The following is a 21,798-nucleotide window of genomic DNA, read 5'->3' on the forward strand; positions in this document are numbered from 1 at the left end:
TTCATCCACTTGAAATGAACAGGTTCAAAGTCGGAACATTCAAGGAAACACTTGGTAGCCAGAATTCGTAGACTGAACACCTTCAACACTATAATGATAACGTAACGTAAATATTGTTGGTTTGCCGCAACAAATATGAACAATGCCGATGTGTCTTCCTCTGCTACTATATGTTGTCAAAAAGGAGTTTCACAACAAGGGTCAGACAGAAAAAACGACCCCATCTTCCACCATCAGTGTAGCTAACTATATGTAAAGATCATATATATGACTGCAACTGAGAAAAGATTGCCCAGAAGGCTGCTGTGAGTAGGGTTTATGTCCTCTTGTCATCATCACTGCTCTCACTTCCATCACTGCAATGGGAAAACATGAACAGAAAATTGTCAAGTGGCGATCCAACTTGATGAAACTTGACAAAGCATCAAAAGCATCCACAATGTAGAGGTTAATAAGCTAACTACACGTACCTCTCCTCGTTCAGCTTTGCGATTTTCTTAACTTCCAAGCCAGTCATGCCAAGGTATTTTTGCGCAGCTGTAACATTATCTGGCCCTGGAAGAGGAGGCAGTAGCATTATTTGTTAGTTCTTATTAGACAACAAGTGTGCAATCTCTATAAAGTTTTTACCATACTCCTACTTAAAGTTTACCATAAAATTCATAAGAAAGAGAACACCAGACAAGGGATAGATGACACGGTGGCGGTAGAAACAAAGAACAAGAAGTGAAAGTACCTTTAGTCAATTGGAAAACATGAAGGGCACAGCGTTCCGCTGCTAGACGTACAGGCATGCTAGAGTCCTTCAAAGCATCAGCAATTGCCGGGCCCAATATTTGGTGATGTGCAGCGAGAGCTGAATGATTTATCTACAAGAAGGAACCATTAAATTACCACAACATCTCCAAGAACAAAGTCACCAGCGAACAATGAGAGAGAGAGAGGCTCCAATTATGAACCTTTGCGGCAGCTTTGAGACACGATAAAGATCTCCTCCTAACTTCACTTGAATCATCACGCATGGCCAAGACAAGCAACTGAACCAAATGCGAGGTACCGGCTTCTGATTGTAACTGGAAACAGAGTATCCTTCCCAGAGTTCTTGTGGCAACTTCACGAACAGGGAACTTCACAAAACACAGACGAGTTACACATAGCACCTAATAATAGTTAAAACAGACAAAGCGTGCAACTTGATCTAATACCTTGTCGTCTTTAAGAGAATCTTTCAGAAGATCAACAAGAGATGGGAAGGATGCCAAATGGCAACATTTTGATGGAGAATGCATTGATATGGATGAGAATCCTAACAAAGCACCATGCCTGGTACACCAGTCTGGTGATGTGCTCAGGTTCAACAGGATTTGCACCAAATCTGAAATCTCGGTCTCCTCCATGTACTGTAAAGAAAGCATGGTTATCACAGTCGATAAATGTGGCAAAATTATAGTGAAACAGGGCCAAGAAATGCATGAAAGAGAATGGATCTCCACAGATCCAACAATGGCAAGTTCATTCATGAGTGCACCGGAGAACATGATAGTTCCCCGAAGGTGTTGCTATTTTATCAACTTAGAGCTTATAACTGCTGCAGGCTATCAAGTTATGTCAGCTTCTGTTGCTTTGTTGCAACACTCATCAGTCATCAAATGAACAGATATTAATGTTGTTTCAATTAAAGAACAAACTAAATTTCCACTAAGGATAAAAAGTAGCCAAAGAAATGTCCAGAAATAGGTTGAACACAATTTTAAGACACTAGCAAACCGTAGCTCGTGCATCCATTCTTGAATGCAAACTTAGGGAAGCATAGCAGCGGACCTCATAACATTTCTTCTTATCTCAACCAAGAAAAAAACAGATAAAAAACCATCGTCTCATTGTAATGAGAGTTCTCACTTGACAACCTTTTCATTAAAAACAAGTACATGGCAGTATATTGAGTTACATTTTAATTGGCCCTTTTCTTTTCGAGTCAGCAGACTATAGTCTTTTTAGACAAATGTGAAGCATTATTTCTTATAGCGTCAACCTCTATGACACATCATGAATGGACAAGTAAAGAGGGATGTATTATGTATAAGATGAAGAAAAATGAAAATTATAATTACCAGAGACAACGTGCCAATCACTTTTGCAGCACAACTGCGGACATCGTCAGCATCAGCCTGCAGCAGATCTTTGAGAAGATCACATCCACGAGATCTAATTGCAGCGCTAACACTTTTGCCAGCATGCTTGATAACACCTTTAAGCGCAGAAAGCACACTTTCCTTGACAGATTCATCTCCTGACTGAAAAAAGAAAGAAAGAAAAACTTAAATAACTTTTGAACTTGCGGCGGCATTTACACAAACTCAAAAGGATAAGAGATAGAACATCCACAACCTGCAACATGGACAGAAGATCGCTAACTAAAGGATCCACCCGCGTGCTAAGTGCACTAAGCTTTCCAAGGGCAGTTGCAGCCCTCGTACGGACAGACCTGCAATTCAAATATATTCACATGTGTAGGTAAACCCATAACAGGAAGGGGCATAGAAAAAGAAGAAAATACTGACCTATTGGCATCCTGTAGACATTTTACAAATGTAGTCTGAAGTTGTGGAAGGAAGGGCTTAAGTGCAATTCCTCCTTTCGTGATGATGATTGTCAGTGTTGATAGGATAGCTGACTTAACTTGCCATGGAAACCGATCGCCAAGGATGCGAATAAGAGGCCTACATACATCAAAAAACCATTCAACTTAGGATGATAGCAAATATGAGACTGAGTGGTTTGACAGAATGTTTGGAGGGCTGTTTTGTTCTCAGGGTAGCTTCTGCTTTTGGCTTATGGCTTCTAGTTATTAAGGTTCAGAAGCCATGTGCGTGGGGACTTCTTCTAAAGTTCCACAAACAGGGTTTGCAATTATCTTTCCCTGTACTTGCTTTCTTCCAAGTATACAGCAAGTTAACCAAGCAAAAACTACAACTTAGCAGCAATAATGTGACAATGCTATTCACATTGTGGTATATATGTTGCCCATGTAAATATATGACCTAAATTGAACAAATGGTGAAGCAGTAGACAGGTGCAAATTAAAGAAAATGATTATTCCAACAAGAAATTATCTATGCGCAACCAGTTTAAGCATCAATAAATGACGCATAACCAAACAGAGAACATGCGATAATGCAATATGCTTATGAAATGTATATCTAGTTCATTTCATGGTAACTATTAGCCATTTCAGGAACCATTTTGTCAAAGAACAAAAATGCTAAGGAGCTCTTCAACTGGCAGCTGGACATGTGATAAATTGCCTCATGGTTGTAATGGAGTTACATGTTGGGGCTAGCTCAGACAGCACAAATCTCCGTATGTTAGACATTTAAAGGGCAATCATAAAATGGAGCCTATTTCAAGAAGACACAAGCCATACCCTGTAATTGGCACAACAACTTCCTTAAGAGTTTTCTCGCTTGTCACGTCAATTAACTCTCCAAGACCTTCAGCTGCCTGTTCCTTTGTTTCGGCCGTTCCACTAATTAAACCCTGGAGTGCAACAGAAAGATGTATCAGATGTGCTCACGCCTGAAATTGATGACAAAATAGGAAACAAGACTAGCCTAATCTTGTGCTGCTTTTTCTTACTCTGGAAATTAAAATATTCGTACACTGTATAAATTTTACAAATAAATACCTGCTGAAATATGGGAAGGAAAGGCTGCAGTGCTTTAGGAAGACATAAGCCAGGCACAAGAACAGGAACGCCCTGAAAATGGAGATGAAACTATTAGTCTAGGATAGAAAAACAATCTCAAAGATTTGGAGCAACTTAAAAAATAGTGGGTACTGGGTACAAATTTTAGTAGTTCAAGTCGAAGTAGCACCTTTCGCCTTCTACGCTCTTTATCTCTGGCTGTAGAGACAGCATCACGTACTAGTTTTATATGCGTTGGGAGCTGTTCCTTTGGAATAGACCCAACGACCCTTGAAAATGCTTCCAAAGCAGCCTGTTGATCATCATAAATGAATAAGTCTCAGAAGAACTAGTGAGGTGGAACCATACTGCAGGTATGGAAGGTACTCACTGATATAGTAGCCTTGTCAGTATCACTCAACAAAATAATTAGGGTTGACATCATATCAGAAGCCTCATCAGCCAGATATAATTTAGTATTTTTAAAGAGGAAACCAATTAGATAGGCTGAGCCCCGCCTCATTGATGCCTGCACGCAAATAATACGTTAAGAAACTTGAACAAAAAAAGGACAAAAGCAAGGCCTGATATTGTTCAAAATCCCAAATTAAAAAAACACAGGCCAAACAACCTGACTGTCATTGATTCCTCTTAGAAGCTCAGGTATCAAAGTTTCAATTCCTTCCTCATCAATAACTAACAAAACAGTTTCAGCAGCTTTCCTGGCTGAGTTTTGTACATCCTATACAGATGGAAGAAAAAAAATGTAAGAAACAAGAGAACATACGGCTATCATTCCTAGATGGAAAAATTAAATGAATAACAAACTAGTTAGATGCCTAGATACAAGACGGTTGTGTTTAGAATGCATCTCACCGCATCTTCATCATCCATAGCAAGAATCAACGCTGGGAGGACAGTTCCAATATGTGAATTCAAACCTGGTCCAGCAACCTCTGCTAGAGCACCCAATGCATGTGCATTGAATGAACTGAACCAATAAAGCAATTTGTTAATAAAGCAGGGTTATCCGAAGACAAATAAAAAGAATATAATATCAGTGGCCAACTCACGAGAGAGGGGGCTGGACTAATTTGGGCAGTATATGGGGCAAAACAGCTGCAGTTCTGACACTGTAAAATCAGATCACGAGTTCAAGTAAGATATCTGGTTTCACCAAACTAATGAGAACCAAAAAAGAGAGGAAAAGAAAAGAAGACCTTAAGATCTGCTTCAGACCATCAAGGGCTGTTGCAGATGTATCATCATCTTCCAAAGCCCGTAGCAATGTGGGGACAATCTCATCAATGGCTTGCAGTCCAGCACTCTACATAATGTGAACATGTTAAAGAAAATGGCAAATCATCCATAATATTCAGAATTGGTTCAGCTCAAATACCTTATACAGAGTACTAAACGCTAACCCAGCAGATTCACGGACCTCTTGGGTGCTGTTACAGGGAGATATGGCTAAATGAGACACTAGATAAAAACAACAAAAAGGTCCAGTAAGAAAGCATACCTGTCACATAGAGCAGTACGGATAGTAGGGATAAGTTCATCCATAAAACTTAAGAGCTGATGTTTTCCGGCGCTGCCCATAACCTCACTCAAACCAATGCAAACACCCTGAAAAGAAATGGGTTGCATATGAAACAAAATAAATGGTAAGTTCAAAATAATAAAAACATAAAGTAGGGTCTCTCAAAGGGAACTTCTGGACGAGGAGAGATTTTGATAGTAAAGTGTATCTTCACAATATGAATATTTTCACTACTATCTACTTAAAAATAAAACATCCTTGTAAACATAAGTGGAACCATGAAAGTTCTATGACACTCCTGAACTGCTTGGATGGACTATCCTTGGATAAGGTCTAGTTTTAGGGGAAACAACAACAGACTGGTCCAGCAAGCCTTAAATAAAGTTACAGATATAACAAGAAATTATTAATTTAAGCACAAGCAAGTTTGGATCGGGTAGAGCTGAAACCCAACAAGAGTCACCAATAAGTAGCAAAAGAGTAAACAACGCATTAGAACGGATAAAAGTAAAAGGTGTAGCCACCAACAGGGTTTGGGCACATGGATGGGGTTACTACTAATATTTTAAAATTAAATTACTTTTGGGCACATATACATTCCACCAAAAATAACAGACAATGTTCTATTCGGAAATATACAAAGACAACCATTATGTTATTCAGAAAATGGTTAAAACATTTTGGGCTATTTCAGGCACATTCTAGGGTGACCGCGAACAGGTTGGTGCAGTTGCAAAATTTCACACACGTATTTGATTAAGAAACTTACTTGTCTTCTGCTAGCATTTGGATCTTTGAGTCCCTGTGACAGGATTGGAATAATAGAGGGCAAAACTCTCTCACCAAGCTTCCTTACAAGTTCACCAAGTGATCTCCCAGCAACCTGCAAAGTGGCAACACACAGAAAAATTAAAAATACAATACATCTCCACAGGTACGAAATAGAACATGAAATAGGTCAGACCTGACGCCTCTCTGAGGAAGATGATGCAAGAGATGAAATCAGTGTGTCCATAAGTACTGGCATTATTTCTTTCAGAGTTCTTGGAGTATTTGCTACAATTGTCTTCCACACATGTAGTGCAGCCTGAGATGCAGAGAAAAAATTTAGAACAGGGGCTATCCAGGAATATTGAGAAGTGGTGAACTAAAAACATAAAGAACAGCTATTAATGATATCTTGGGATAAAGTATATACCTGCCGGACAGTCAAGCTGACATCAGAGCGGACCATATAAATGGCAGCAAGAACTTCATTGCGTTTCTCCCTTCCCAGCACTTCAATAATTGCACGTCCCTGAGCCTCTGTACTAGCACCTTCATCATCGCTTCCACCCTCAAGGATTGCCTTCCCAGAAGTTCCAGCAACCTAAAGATAGAAGTATCAGCAGATGATGCAACATAACTAAAACTTGAGTTCAGTACTAAATAAATGAGGTATCAACCTTAAACAAGAGATCTCCAAGAAGTTCAACGGAACTCTGTCGGATACGCCAATTATCACTGAAGATCCCATCCTCAATAGCAGGAAGTAAAAGCGGTAAGGACCTATTCAACAAAGAAAAATCCATTATATATCAATAAGCTGCAAATAAAATCAGCAATTAATTCAAAGAGGATAGCATACGATGCTGCATAGTGCTCCACAAAGACATGGCCAGCAGAAAGTGCAGCATCACGAACAGATTCATTCTCATCAGCAAGCCCTGATAAGAGTAGATGGTTAGAAAATCAATGTGATAGGTGCAGAGCTGAGAATGATAGATATTGAACAATCTTACCATCTAATATAGCAGGAAGAACAGCCTGCAGGTAGTTCTGGAAAACACCGCCCAAAGACCTTGGCAAATACTACAAAATTGATATAGCAGCCATCAATAACATACTGCATTACAGGCATATAGTCATATGATAACACAGGAAAGTTTGGGAGAAATTACCCGGAATAGTGTAAGATGTCCATCACGGACAGAAGCCTTCTGGTGGGAACAGTTCCGGATGATGTCAGGAAGAATACGATCGAAATAAACTTGGCCAAGAGCAGCTAAAACCTGGAAATTGAATATAATCAAACATATGTTAACAGGAAACTTTTCTTATTGCACCAGTCATCCATCACACAAGCAACCATCAAGGCTTTGGCCTTTCCAGGAACTCCCTATGTGACAACTGACAATCATATTGAACATAATGGACTTCAGATTGGACAAACACACAAATCCCTTTTTTACCATAGCTTGTGAGAAAAGTATGTATGTGTGTCAGCATTTATGCCTTAACATCCATTCATTTGACTCAACTTTAATAAAAAAATAAAGTGCTACGAATAGATCAAACAATGGCAGTAACAAAACATAACACACTCTGCTAGGCCAAAAAAATGTCATTACAAAAATAGAAGGCGCTCAAGGCAAGTAAAAAAGAAAAACCAACCTCACTCAGTCCCTGGGCAGCACCAGAACGTTCAACATTACTATTATCTGATTTAAGAGTATCTAATAACCATGGCACAAGATCTGGGAAGATTTCTTCACCCATTCCACTTATAAGAGACCCAAGAGCTCGAGCAGCCACCGCCCTGACTTCAGGTATAGGATCAACTAGAACCTGCAAGATATAGTCAAACACAGCATAGCAAACAAGGAAACTACAGTCAGTTGAAGCAACAAACGACTGCTATAAGCAGTTGCCCTCTTCTGAGATGTGGTGCAATAAACAGAGGAAGGGAACTTACCTTCTTCACTTCTGGTAGGAGCAAACCAATGTATGGGATCATATCCTTTGGTTCGGTAACTAAAGAAGACATGTTTCCAACTATTTGAGCAGCTTTCTTTTTAGTCTCAACACCCCTCTCCCTCAGTCCTCTATGCACAATAGGCACAAGCAATGCAAGCGATGGTGCATCTATCGAGTTAATAAAAGTAGTCTGCCAAAAAAGATATGAAGATGTAAACCTAAACAATAATAACCAATCTTGAATTCTTAATTGGCAAAGTGATGCAAGCGATTGAAAGTCTAACAGTTTGCATGAACACTATCTTAGATCTTATTACCTGAAGAAGGATGTCAAGAGAATGTTTAGTGTGGTCATTTGGATCTGTCAGAGCTGACAGAAGAATAGGGACAAGTGCAGAAATTTCAGGATTCTTTATGACACTTCCAACCTGGCAAAAGAAAACAAAGCAGAGTCCATTAAAGATAAAGCATAATAACATACAATTATCATGGTAAAATAAGCAAACATTACCTCCTGGAGAGCTGTCTGTCCTGCTGCTTGGACTTTGGGATGTGTGTCTGTCAGTACCTGGCAAATATATTGCATAATATATAAAACTTGATTGTTAAGTAATATAAGCAGCTTTGTTTCAGGAAAGAAACAGTTATATAAGCAGCTAAGCTCAAAATACAAATAACATCATATACCTCTGTTAGCTTTGGAACAATCTTCGGAAGACACTGAGACAGTTGCTGAGGAGCACAATATGCCATGGCACCAAGAAGTTGAACACTGCTTTGCTTAGTACGCCATGCTTTATCTTCTAGACCCTGGAAAAGCGTGTTAATGATATCCATCCAAATACATGTTTTAAGGAAAACATTGAATGTATCAGACTAACTAAATAAAATCACTGTATGACACTTCTAGAAAATGGATGCGACTAGAATCGTATTCTGTCAAAAGTATCTGAATATCCATTTCATCTTCTTTTAAAGAACAATTATAATAGGTATGGACAATACAAATGAGAATAAGGCCCCATTTGGATCCCTTCATTTTGAGGAATTGGAATCTATTTAATAGAGTAGGCTATTTGTCTTGGATTGTGGCATTCCATAACCTTCCAAAGTATATATATATAAGCTTATCTTAAATTCATGGGGGTGGGAGATGGAAATTGATTCTATAGGTCCTCATGTTATGTTTCTAATGTACAACTTATAGCACACTCTTCGATTCGCTTCCCTATAGCAGAAGTGCAGTGCATAAGTATCTCTCCCATATGGCCAACAATAATATACAAATATATTACACATACAACTATATTAGCTTAATTAATTTATAGCTAAATTATGATTATTAGAATGGAATTCAATTCCAAGGATCCAATCGGGGCCTAAGGGAACAAAATTTCTGGAATGTGTAGAATCAATAAAACAATGGGATACCCTATGGATCATTTGGATACAACCAAATAATAAGGAAACATGAAGGTGTTCTGCTCTTTCTAGTTAATGGAATCAACTAGTAGTTTACTGGTGCCAATGGCCTAAATATTCAGCAGATGGTTTAGTGGTTAGGTCAAATAAAAATATAACAAGATGAACAGACCAGCTGTATGGCTGTACCCTATAGATCATTTGGATACAATAAATTTACAGTTTGATAGCAGTGAACATATTGATACCTTAAGAAGTGAAGGAAGGACAAGCTTAACACCAGGACCGGTGAGCTGAGACATCATTGCCCGAGCAGCACACTCAGCAGCTTCACGCACTGCCAGGACTTGATCAGAGAAAGACACAAGTAACAAGGGTAGCATTTGAATGACATACCTACAAGACAGCAAACATAATAAGTCACTTTGAATCAGACCAAAATTTTGAAGTGAAAATGTGCATCACTTACGGCTCAAATAGTCTGCCAAGCTTCTCACACAGGCACTCAAATCCAAGTAAAGCTCCTTCACGAGATTTTGCAGACATTCTGCTCACAAATGGAAAGTTCAGTGCTACAATGACAAGCAATCAGAAAATTGCCAATACATTGAATGCTTTATTAAAAAATAGGTGAGAACATAAGATGAAAATGGCATGAAAAGAAAATGTCAGAAACAAAAACAGTCCCATGTTGCAAAAATGCATTAATTAGGCACTATGCCTCCAACTTCAAGCTTTACGGTGCAAACGAAGGTACTAGGCTCTCTATAAAAGAGAAAAAGGAACTACCCCAAACCTTTAAAGGCCAAATGCCTAGAGAATAACAAGACATGAAAACTGAATACAATGGCTGTAGCACATAATTAGGTCAATAATTATGATTAACATTGTGACAGGTTAATACATACTGATTCTATTCACAAAATCTCTAAGTAGCACTAATAACCAACCTGTCTTCCAAATTTTGCCGCAATTTTGCAGCAATACCGTATTTTTTCAAGGAACAAATTCCAAATCCTTTAACCACCCCTGCAAGGCCAAAGGCTGCACCGCGTCGCTCGCCATACTTTTCACATTTCATCATCCGATCCAAAAGTCTAGAAACAAGAGCTTGACCCTCTTCCTGGTAATACAGAGAAGTGAACATTATAATCAAATGAAGCAGAAAAAGAAAAGCATAAAAAGTGGATAAAAATGGGTACAAAGTCATCAACGCAAGCACAAAACCCAATGGTACAAAACACAACTCACCTGTTTGGAGACCATAAGTGGGGACAAACAATCTGAGACAGCACGTTGAACTGCCTCTGACGGGGTGTTAAGGACATCTAACAACTTCTCAATAACACTGTGAACTTTAGGATCGTCCTGTTACAAACTATATTTAGTACTATGCATGCATCTTTTAAATAAAGACAGTTCAGTATCCATTTGCACCTTTGATAGATGTTTCGCCAGAGCACCAGTGAAAATAACAACACCTTCCCTCACAAGATCATACGTTTCCTCATCTGATGCCTGTCAAATATGGATTATGTAGCAAATATGAAATGAAAGAGCCACAATAATTAAATAGTATTAGTATGATTATTAATAGGAAACTTACCGTTTTATTCAAGTAGCTCTCAAAAATAGGAAATAGCAAAGGAACATTTTCCTTTCCATGCCTATCAATAATAAGGATGCCAGCATTAATCATTCTACCACGAACATCAACATTTGGATCAGCCTGTAAGTTCACCGTAATATGCATTAAAAATTAAATGAACGCAGCACTGCAGTAATAAGATCCACAAAAACGAAGCAAACTACTTACCAGGGCACGTGATATGAGAAACGTCATGACAACAGGAAGATCCTTTGAAGCCAAAACATCAGCAATAGAGTGGAGTGCTAATGCAATGCCCTGTCTTCCAAGCCAGTGTGTATCTCCGAATTCACCACCAGGACCAAGATCACGAATGTACAAAGAGAAAAGGGTAGAAAGTGCATCCTGTCATAATACGACACCATAATTAGAAATTTACTCCAAATCAGCAAGAATAATTTGATCAAGGTGGCTCTATTCAAGTTCGATTCGAATATGAAATTAAACACACGGTAGCATAACTACAGGCTGTACCCAAATACATGGCATTATATGTTCCAATTTTTTAAATACACATTCTATGGTCTCGAGATGTATACGAATTGTCCTTCTATACCCTCCTAGTTAAGTGGTCCAAGTCCAGTTCAAGTCCTTAGAGTAATACGTCATTCCAAGAGCAACAACTAACCTAAGGCAGTCTTTAAATGTGGGTAGCATGCTCTTTTGTAAGTATCACTTAGTTGTCTTGCAAAATCCTAGAGCATCTATATAGTAGTGGAGGGAGTACAAATGCAGAACAGGAAATTTGCACCATTGGAGACTTACTTGCATTTTGTCTGGATTTTCATCCAATGCTGCAGCCAGAGCCTCAGCAGATGCAGCACGAACATTGTAATTTTTATGGGAAAGTGCATCGAAAATACCAGAGTAATCAGTGATTATATCAAAACCATAGAGGTCCCATAACTCTTCTGCTAATTCAGCAACCACCTAGAGAAGGTACATATGCAAAGTGCAAATAAGCATCGTTTCTTGCTCCAGAAACAACAAAAAATTTCAACATATTTCAAGAACATAAAAAGGATTAATAGAACAGTTCCATGTCAAATTTCGTAGGGATGCTGACAAACCTTCTCTGGATCATGAGCAGCAATCCAGAGGCTTGTAGACACCTGCAGATCCCGTTGCACCGAGTGTATAGGGACACATTTTATAGCATTTAAACAGGCGAGCCTAACATGCACTTCTTTGGCATATACACCAACAAGAGCCTGAAAAAAGAAAAGTGTAAGAATACATAGAACCAGATGATACAAAACAAGCTGAATAACAAACTACACAATAACCACCTGTGCTAACTCATGGCTTCTTAGACCCAGGCATAACTCATTCAGCATAGGCCCAACTGAAGGATGATAGGCAGGAACAGTGCTTAGCACATGATAAAGAACCTAGTGCACAGAAACATTTAAGATGGTGAATATTAGGAGAACAAAACAAGGAAAATCATTAAGTCTGAAAGAATAAGTAAGAATGTTTAACTGATAACATCTTAGGACGAGGAAGTGGCAGTATTGGATCCAGATGCATAGATAGTATGTGAAGCACATCATCATGAAGACACGTCTTCTTCGAAGACAGAAGGATCCTTTCCATTATCTGAACCAAAGGTAGCAAAAATAATAATAATAATAAGAGGGACAGGGAAAAAATGTGGAAAGGGAAAGATCAAGTGGAATAGAAGTCAATCTATGATAGGACTAAAGACAAAGTGGAAGAATACCGGAAAGATGAAAGTAAATGAATCTGCTGGAAGGGGTCCTGCTTTGCATGCAATTGTCAGCCCATTTACTATTTGTTCAAAAAGGCCAGATGATGGCTTCTTCTTGCTATCTTCTTCCATGATCACAGGCATAAGATCCAAAACCATTTCAAAATCACCGACAGATATCACACGGATCGCAGCAGCAATCTCAGGCGCCCAATTACAAAGAGGAGGTGCTGTGCAGCGAGCAAGCCTCAACATTGTACGAAATGCAGCATCACTTACTATTGCAGAACCTAGCAAAGGTTCAACATAATTTACCTGCATTCAGCCACAACAGATATGATAAATACAGATGTAGAAGAAGCATCACAATTAATAACCATGTCATACATGCCACAAAAGGACATAAAAACCTAAAATATTTCTTCAAGGCTCTATGAGGCACTGATCACAAGATACGAATTCTACTGCTTTTTAACTGAATATCTGACAGTCAGTAGTCACATACTCAATATGCTTAGATATCATGATTTGATTGTCCGTAATAACAATCATACCACAACAAAATAATATATTAGTGTGTCCATTAAGACAACAAATCAAAATCACCTGCGATCTATTCGCACATTTTCAAAATAACAAAAAAATAGTAAACCTCGGTACAGACATAAAAGAAGAGGTCATTTTTTGCTCAATTCACTTCCTATCATTTATTCAATTTCTGGGAATATTACTGTTGAATATTACTACTAGAAGTGCATATTGCTGCATCTATCTAGCAGCCTTCAATGTCGAGATAAAGTTCTGACAAACACAATTTATGGCTGTCTAGCAACAGTGAAAATGCAAACAAGCTACAATGGGGAAGAAAAGAATGCTAACCAGAGATGGCAGTTGACCGTGAGCAAATATAGGATTAGCAATAGCCAATTCACCAAGAGCATCCAACATTAAGGAGAGATTCTTCTGCACTTGCTCAACCTTCATACGTACAGATGCTTCCTCCTTCAGAAGCAACTCTCTGGCCTCCTCTTTAGCAGTCTTGGCCTTATCAACAGGAGCTGGAAAAAATACTAAGTGCAAATTTTCACCAAGTAACACACTAATACATAGCTTGTGTCAAGACTAAGAGCTTGAAGTACCAGTCTTTTTTGTAGATTTCCCAGTCTCTCGCTTCCCGGTGCCTGAGGATTCTCTCTTCTCAGTCTTTGCAGGGACAACAGAGCGAGACATGTCCTACAAATACCAGTAACAACAAAACTTAATATCTGGATTGGGTTACTAGCAAGCCAGACGCATGTGACTCTCAACTAGATTACATGTTTGGTATATTATTTGGCGAAGCCTCAGAAGCTACATATTCATTATAAACTCCAATAAAAAGATTCAAAAAAATAACTTGCAAGTACAAAATAAATTACCACATCTTGATCATCATATGCACGAAAACGGCCCTTTGCAAGTTTTGTATTTTTTGAGGCAACAGCCTCAGCAACATAAACTCCTTGCTCAGTTGACAACTGCCCCTCTGGAGTATAGAATATCTACATTGGATTTAGAAGAACTGTAAGACTCAATCCTCAAAAAGAACTCTAGTGAACTACAATTCTACAAAGCTATTGATAAAGGCAACAAATATTGGGCCTTCATTGCACATGAATTAACAACATCGCATTAAAAAAAAATGTTTGTATGCCAGCATTTAGGCTATTCCATAGATTGTGGAATCCAAGAACATTAGTATACTATAATATATCTCCAAATATTCTAATGCATAAGTTGTGTAGTGTGAGAAGATGGCAATGAGTATTCAAGAGGGGCAAAAAAGAATAATGGTATCGACATTATTTGCAACATATGGTGACAAAGCTTATGGAACAAAAGCAGCAGCAGAAATCATTTTTGTGAGAGCGAAAAAAACAGTTCAATGCATGTCCAAAATCAAGACAATCATGACCAAAATCATTGTGACACGCTGACAAAAAGAATTCCAGTTTTTTTATTTGAGATCAAATTTCATCAATAAGTTCTCAAAGTCCACCTTAATATCATTCTCTGAGAAGGAATCGTGCAAAGTGCGCTCCTGGAGTCCTATGAAGTGCTGGATAAACAAAACAAAAATAAACTGTGAAAAGAAGATATTACAAGCTCCATTTGAGATAACAAGGCAATAAGATGACCTTCTCAAATTCTAGAAATGTATCGTTAGGAGTAATTGTCATCAGCGTCGATAGCGAACATAATGCTGCACTCTGTACTTGCTTGTTGGAACTAAATAAACCATCCTGTGAGAGTAATTCCTGAAAAAGAAAAACTACTGGTTATTGACCCAAAAACTGGTAGCAGTGAACAGGGAAATTCTGGATGGTAAGTAAATCTGAAAAATTGCACAATAAAGAATTTGTGTCCGAAAGGAACTTCCTCAAAAAGCAATATATAGTAGCATTCAAAATATATTCCTAGAGCAATGTAGGCATGATGAAGCCACAGGCATGGCTCACCTTTTCTCAGCCAGAACATCCAATGAAAAGGAATTGTCAAATACTGCAAACCAAAAACCAAGGAGATACGGAATTGATGATGGACCACCAGAACTTCCCCAGAGACAAGCCTATTTTGGAAAAAAAATTCCCTTTTACAGTTTTCATTTTTTTCATGTTCACAAGAATTACAAAGTGTTGCCTTAGGTTATATGAATGCTAACTTTAGGAAGATGGCCCAAGAGACCATAATAAACTTGCATCAAAATCTATGATCTTCTCCACAGTAAACCAACCATGATTACCCTATCTTGTTCCAGCCAGATTCCAAAATGCACCTACTAAGGCTAGTCACTACTGCTAAATAACCCAATCATAGTTTGTGATAACAAAAATGAACTACATAGTAAGCTTTTGTTAACATGTTCTACTTCAACACCTTTTGGTATTAACTTAATGAAGTATCATGGCCATTACCAGCTAATGGCATTGCAAAAGCAGCACCACAAACAAACAGAAATAAAAACATATGATAGTCTTAAAGCAAACCCCTTAAAAGATATCCAAATTTCAGAATTACCTTGCAGATAACAGAAATGTTAGGAGTAATTAAGTCAACAAAGACAATCTGTTGTTGTTTCAACCTTCTTTGCAACCTCTGAAAATTTGATAAACAAAAGCAATCAGACACAAAAACAATTCAACAGAAGATAGCTAGCAAGATTCATCGAACCTTATATACACCAGCTGGGCTTGCGGAGCCGGAAAGACAAGGGTGGTGGGAGCACAATATAAGTCGGGAATATGATCTCCGACTATGAACAACAGCATAAGGTGCAACCAAAAACAAGCACTTGACAAGGACCTCATTAGATGGAATGAATGGTAGTTGTGAATCCGAAGAGCTATCCATATCACTGATTCAAAAAGAGAAGTGTCAGCACACAAGATATGCAAATTGAGAAAATTCAGATGAAGAAAAGGTAGCAACACATTGGAAAGCAGATGACTCCAAGGGGAAGACAAAGAATCAAGAATAGGTAAGCATTTGATATCAATAGGTCTACAGGTGCATACCCTTGTTTCAACATTGACAGTCTCTCTCCAACTAATGACAACCAATCTGTGAATAAGAATAGAGTATCTTCAGCCAGACCACTGGAGCTTGAGAGGACTTTCTTCGCAGCATCGTAAGCTACCTTTCTGACTTCCCAACTTGGATGGCAAGCTAGATATATTAACACCTGTACCGAACGACAATGAATCAATGCACACTACAGCCATATAGCGGACATATGATGGGCGAATACTTCTCCAGTAGTAAAGTAAATGCATGTATATATTCATTTAAGATAAGAAAGTCAAGATTCAACAATTTAGAGCATTGTAGCCCTACCTGTAGCAATGCCTGGATAGAAAAATATTCCTGAACCCTGCAATACAAAAGATGAATTAAGTAGACAGCATAAAACAAAAGGTACTTGTCTAACACATAAAACCCAGTTTAATGAGGCAAAGGCTAGAGCTAGACCTGAAGAGATGTTCCACAAGCAGTGATTGAAGAAGATCCACGGCAGCTAAGCAATCATCATCTGCTAGTTTGGGAAGCTGCCAGGACAAAAAAGTGTTAAGTAAACCTTAATACAAAGAACTTTAGTTTCAGGGCAGCATCGAAAGATCTTAAAAATCAGAAGATCTAATGCCAATGACTGCACTAAGGCACCAGAGTTTTTGTAAGCACTAATCACTAAATTCTCCAAGCACAATTTATATAAAAGCAGGTGCCATATTGTAGCAACTCATCAGATTCTAAAAAATAAAGAAGGTCCATGAGATGCTGAAGTACATCCACTTCCTGTGTCATTTTGCTGGATGACAAACTAATCTTGATGGAAATTCAAAGAACAAAAGAATTACCAACTGTAAGGAGATCAACGAGGGTTCGTTTTGAGCAATCAGTGGCCACAGTTTCTCCTTCAGAACAGTACCATCTGCATATTTATCAAAACCATATTAATGGGAAAAAATGTACTTGCATATATAAAACTTGGCACTTGGATAAAATAAGAAATTGTAGAAAACCTGCTTTCGTATCAACTGCAGCAAGCCTCAATACTGCAAAGAGTGCATAGATTCCATCCAACCGCTGTGTTGCCTTGCTGAAGCCAGTTTTTGTCAACTGAATCAAATGATCCAATAAAGAAGTAACCTGGAGAACAAGAATTTATCAATAGTTAATATGAGACAATGTTTAGTGCCAGCATTTATTGTTCCCTCAAATGACACTCCCTTAGGGAAAGAGAAAAACATGAAGTAAACAGGAAGGTTGTTCTTTCTATATAAAAACTGGAAGCAACTCCCTTACCTTTGTCAAAGAATCAGACTTTTTACATATAACTCGTAATAATTTTAGATGCCCCTTCCTCAAAGTGTCTTTCTCCTTCAAGCCTGCAGCAATAAATGAAACAACATCTGGTTGGACAGCTTCAGCTGATGTTGAAGCCCAGGACCCTAATGCTGACAGAATCGCCAATTTCACCTCCTCAATACCTGTCATAAGGTAGAAAAACTAAGAATTGTTGCCATTATATATGGCTATGGATCATAGAATGGAACTACTGAACTTTACCATCATCCTTGTAACAAGTTAGAAGGAAACTAGATACTGAAGGAGCAAGTTTGCCTATTTGCTTTGGAGGAGATCTTGATAGCTGCTCTAAAGCATTTATCGTTCCAACTCTCTGGTATGGAAGTGATAGTTTCCCCTCTGAGCCTGCCGAAACAAATTTTCCAGGAGTTAGGCTACACAACCTAACATGATAGGTCAATAATAATTTTTCCAAAATAGAAACTATATATGTAATACCTCCTAAAATTGCTTTGATAGCATTGACCATGGAAGGTAGAGCGTCCGGATCACTTGACTTCTCACTTAGTGTTCCTATAATACTCAAAGCATTAATCCTCCTCTCTTCATCTGAATGCCGAGCTTGATGCAGAACAACTGGCATAAACTCCATGCAATACTTGCTTAAGTCTAAAGGGACCGTCTTTAGAAGATATCCAATAGATTGCAGTACGATTTCAGGATTTCTTTTCAGCATCTTAATGCATGACGGCATAACAGTATTCTTAAAATCCTCATGCCCAATTTCCAAGAAAAGAGGCTTAAAAGCTTCAATGGCTGCTTTCGGTGGCTGGTCTTTTGAACTCAAGATGGTTTTGACATACAAATCAAGGAACATTGACTGAAAGGCAATAGCAACTTATTGTCAAACACATGTGAGAATCAACAAAAGGCTTCAACCAATTAGGTCAAAATATTTGGTGAATACATAATTGTTTGACAAATAACATGAGGTTGAAAATGTACCTTGTACTCAGCAGATAATGATGGAGATGTAATGGTAAAATCCAGTATTAGATTTAAGAATGCAGGAGAATCCCTCATCGAAATCCTTAAATCTCTGACCTCCTCTATGTACATCTTATATATTCCAGTAGGCTGGAAATGGAACAAGATAAGATATGGGAAGGAGACAATTCTGACTTGCTCTACAGTTATTTACTTATTGCCAATAATTACCTCAGAGAAAAGATGAATGAATAACTGTTTGCAAGTCCGGCGCCGACGAAAGGACCCATTCATAAGGACTTGACATAAGACAGCTTGTGCATTGGCCAGTCTGGAAAAGGCGCCTTTTGAAAGTGTGGCAAACTGGCTCCATTTCAGAAGAAAGTGAGACCATCTGAGAAGCTTGAAGCTTGTAAGGGGGTTTGTAACCTTTAGATTTTTTTCCATAGATTGTACAAGCGCCGCAGCAATGGGCTTCATGAAGGTGGGTTCACCAAGAGCCTGAATAACCATATCATCTACTGCTTTTCGTGATGCCCGATCGTCATATATAGGCAATGTCTGGAAAATGAGATCGACTAACAATGCAGTATCTGATGGTGACTCTGCATGTAGAACAATGTAATTTAAGAAAAATAATTGCCTAATGACCTCCTCAGTAAGGATTGAATAAATGAGCAGCAGAAGTATACGTTTGAATCACATGAAAAATAGGGACACGCTTCACCTGACGCCCAAAAAAAACATCTGGAATAGTGGCACATAACTTGTCTAAGATCTGTGGACTGCGAATACATTTGAATGTTTTGGAAACATGACCACTGGCAAAAGTGTGATCTGGAGTTGGGTTCAGTTGGGTGCCCTAATGACATGATAATCTATCCCATGATAACATTCACACCACATGTATTCCTCAAAGTTTACTAAATCTAACGCTACAAGATGTCAAGATGCTGGATGCAAAATATTGGCAATTCTCCAGGCATATGGCTAAGCTCTAGAACCAAGTGGTAGTAACTCCCAACCATAGCATCTAGCCAGATAAATAATTGACTAAAATCATATTGAAGCATAGCTAAAGTATAGGACAGTGACTATCAGTCTAGTTGCAGCACAGGTGTTAATCCATGCTCTGCATAATGAATCCTGGTATGAGCAGAATAACGCTTTATTGCCATGGGGATCATATGTATCTCACAGTAGGCACTCAGGCCGCACTGCACATTTGCTGAAATCTCATGCCTGTCTCAAATTGTTGAACTAGGATAGAATAGGCCATTAACATGGGTTAAAATGCCTTTCAGTGCTCAATATAGGATATGCGACAGAAGAAGCCATAGGATAGCCCCACAGCAACCAGCAACACGGCATGTGCAGCCAAGCAAACTAAAAATCGGTCAATGGAAGTCACTAGCTTAACTGCAAGGCAATCACTTGAATCAGACAGAACAAGCATCATTATATTGTCTACAAGTTCCATACACATGTCGAAAACCCACATGCAGAACAGGTAGGTTGGGTCTATACAGCAAAATGTAACTCCAGAAACTACACAGCTAAGTGATGATGACTATGTATGATCCCAATAACTACAATTACACCACAGATCGCAGGAGGTAAGACGAGTAGGGCTAGGGCATGCATCAAATCAAAAAACATAAATGACCATAGAAGCAGCGCAAAGCCACACGGTATTCTCAACCAAAGTCGACACATGCTGTTAAGCACATCTGCACACAAGCACGAGAAGGCGGAGCTAATGAGCTACGATCCACTGCAAGTTGAGCGGAATTGAGCATGAAAACAGACACGCGAAACGTCACGATCCACAAGGAGATCCAGCTCGCGCAAATCGAAGCGAATCCACCGCCAAATGTCCGTCCGATCGCAGAGCCCTGACCGCTGAGTCCCTCGCTAGAAAAAGTAGGAGCACGGGAACGAGCTGGGGCGCACGGGATGGAGACCAAAACACGCAGACGACGGCAGGAGAGCCATCCCGAGAGGGGAGAGCGGAGGCAAAGGTGGGGTGGGTACCTGAGGCCTTCGCGACGAGAGAGGGCAGGGTGAGGCGGAAGAGGCGGAGGCGGCGCGTCACGGAGGAGGTGGAGACCTCGGCGGCGGCGGCGCGCAGCACCTCCTCCACCGCCGTCTCCTGCGCGCCCATATCGCGGAGGAGGGGCGTTGGCGTGGCGGCGGCGGCGGTGTGGGGAGATGGGGTCGCGCAGGTGTGGTGTGTGCTGCGGCGGCCAAGGACTGCGCAGCCGCGGGCAGGGTTGGGGAGGACTGGCAAGTTGATTGGGGTTTAAGACTAGTAGACTACAGGCGAATCTGTATGACGTGTGGACCCGTCATGTCAGGTGATACTAGGCTTTCCTTGTGCTGTCTTCTGGGTCCACTGTGTAAGTGGCTGGAGTGTGTCGGACTTGGACTGTCCCAGTGATCAGCAGCGGTTAGTGGAGTGTAACTCTAGGGCTGGGTAAAGAAGGTTTGGAAAGTCGGTCACAAATATCACAACCGGCGGCTCCGCTAGCTACTGCGATAATATCCCACGCCATTAGTTTTTGTTTGATCTCGTGCAACCTGACTGACAAACATTTGATATAGAATCGATCTCCCATGTGCGTCACTTCGTCGCTTGATAAAATGGTTTCATTCTCTCATCATCTCCATTCATGATATATGTTTCATAGTCTATGTAGCTTACGAATACGTGACCTTTCTAAGCACATAAATATACGAACTCGTTGCTACATAAATATACCAACTCGTTGCTACGGTCATCTCTAACTTTGTGCTCTTTCACTCCATAGATAAGCCGTGCCGTGACCGCGTGAGGTATTGATTATTCGGATTTCGATTGGAATTCCGATTAATTTGTTCGGATTCCAATTAGAATTCCTATTGATTTATCCGGATTCCGAATAGAATTCCGGACCAAGAAATTATTATTTACTTTAAAAATAGTAGAAATCGCAAACAGCACATTCACTCTTGAAGATGATCCGAACGTCATCTAGAATAGAAGGGTCTAATCATGACACAGGATGCATAGGTGCGACGTTTTCCATAGCCTAGTCTGAACTAGATTAACCTTGTCCGAAAATATTTAGATTTAATGTGGATACTCTCTTCCACTTGTCAATGCCTCACCGGACAACTAGAATATTGCATTGCACCAAGGAGGTACGAAAAAATATATTATGTTAAAAAATATATAATTT

The 21,798-nt window shown here is 39.3% G+C and overlaps 1 protein-coding gene across 2 annotated transcripts; it reads right to left on the reverse strand.

Moving 5' to 3' along the window:
* Positions 1-68: 68 nt before the first annotated feature.
* Positions 69-20,827, reverse strand: LOC112877606 (protein ILITYHIA). Of its 2 annotated transcripts, none has more exons than XM_025941947.1 (60): positions 20,612-20,827; positions 18,809-19,182; positions 18,596-18,727; positions 18,089-18,470; positions 17,852-17,995; positions 17,588-17,772; positions 17,305-17,431; positions 17,140-17,213; positions 16,754-16,830; positions 16,619-16,655; positions 16,300-16,466; positions 15,956-16,139; positions 15,803-15,880; positions 14,923-15,042; positions 14,784-14,843; positions 14,164-14,286; positions 13,885-13,978; positions 13,625-13,803; positions 12,758-13,060; positions 12,517-12,633; positions 12,324-12,425; positions 12,105-12,245; positions 11,800-11,964; positions 11,203-11,379; positions 10,993-11,115; positions 10,824-10,904; positions 10,638-10,754; positions 10,337-10,509; positions 9,856-9,933; positions 9,635-9,782; positions 8,652-8,774; positions 8,476-8,532; positions 8,282-8,392; positions 7,963-8,154; positions 7,662-7,835; positions 7,169-7,279; positions 7,010-7,079; positions 6,856-6,934; positions 6,674-6,776; positions 6,427-6,597; positions 6,193-6,315; positions 5,998-6,111; positions 5,208-5,314; positions 5,085-5,136; positions 4,906-5,012; positions 4,759-4,818; positions 4,562-4,676; positions 4,317-4,427; positions 4,077-4,214; positions 3,876-3,998; positions 3,686-3,757; positions 3,425-3,537; positions 2,562-2,720; positions 2,389-2,485; positions 2,112-2,294; positions 1,206-1,400; positions 960-1,127; positions 737-869; positions 471-555; positions 69-356 (listed from the first exon to the last, which is right to left on the reverse strand). In XM_025941947.1, the coding sequence occupies exons 1-60, from the start codon at positions 20,739-20,741 to the stop codon at positions 317-319; spliced, it is 7,878 nt and encodes a 2,625-aa protein (XP_025797732.1). In that variant the 5' UTR covers positions 20,742-20,827; the 3' UTR covers positions 69-316. The 2 variants fall into 2 exon arrangements, with proteins under 2 accessions (XP_025797732.1, XP_025797731.1); XM_025941946.1 differs by having other exon boundaries at positions 13,625-13,815.
* Positions 20,828-21,798: the final 971 nt, after the last annotated feature.

This window comes from Panicum hallii, chromosome 9 (assembly GCF_002211085.1).
Source record: "Panicum hallii strain FIL2 chromosome 9, PHallii_v3.1, whole genome shotgun sequence".
Classification (NCBI taxonomy): Eukaryota; Viridiplantae; Streptophyta; class Magnoliopsida; order Poales; family Poaceae; genus Panicum; species Panicum hallii.

Bases quoted from the DNA above. Each gene is read 5' to 3' on its own strand.
- LOC112877606 (XM_025941946.1), bottom strand. From the start codon at position 20,741: ATGGGCGCGCAGGAGACGGCGGTGGAGGAGGTGCTGCGCGCCGCCGCC. The intron at 2,486-2,561 runs GTCAGTATTTTC...TTTGAATTGCAG, and splicing joins TGTCTACAGGATGCCAATAG to GTCTGTCCGTACGAGGGCTG. The intron at 1,128-1,205 runs GTATTAGATCAA...TGTTTTGTGAAG, and splicing joins ATTCTCTTAAAGACGACAAG to TTCCCTGTTCGTGAAGTTGC.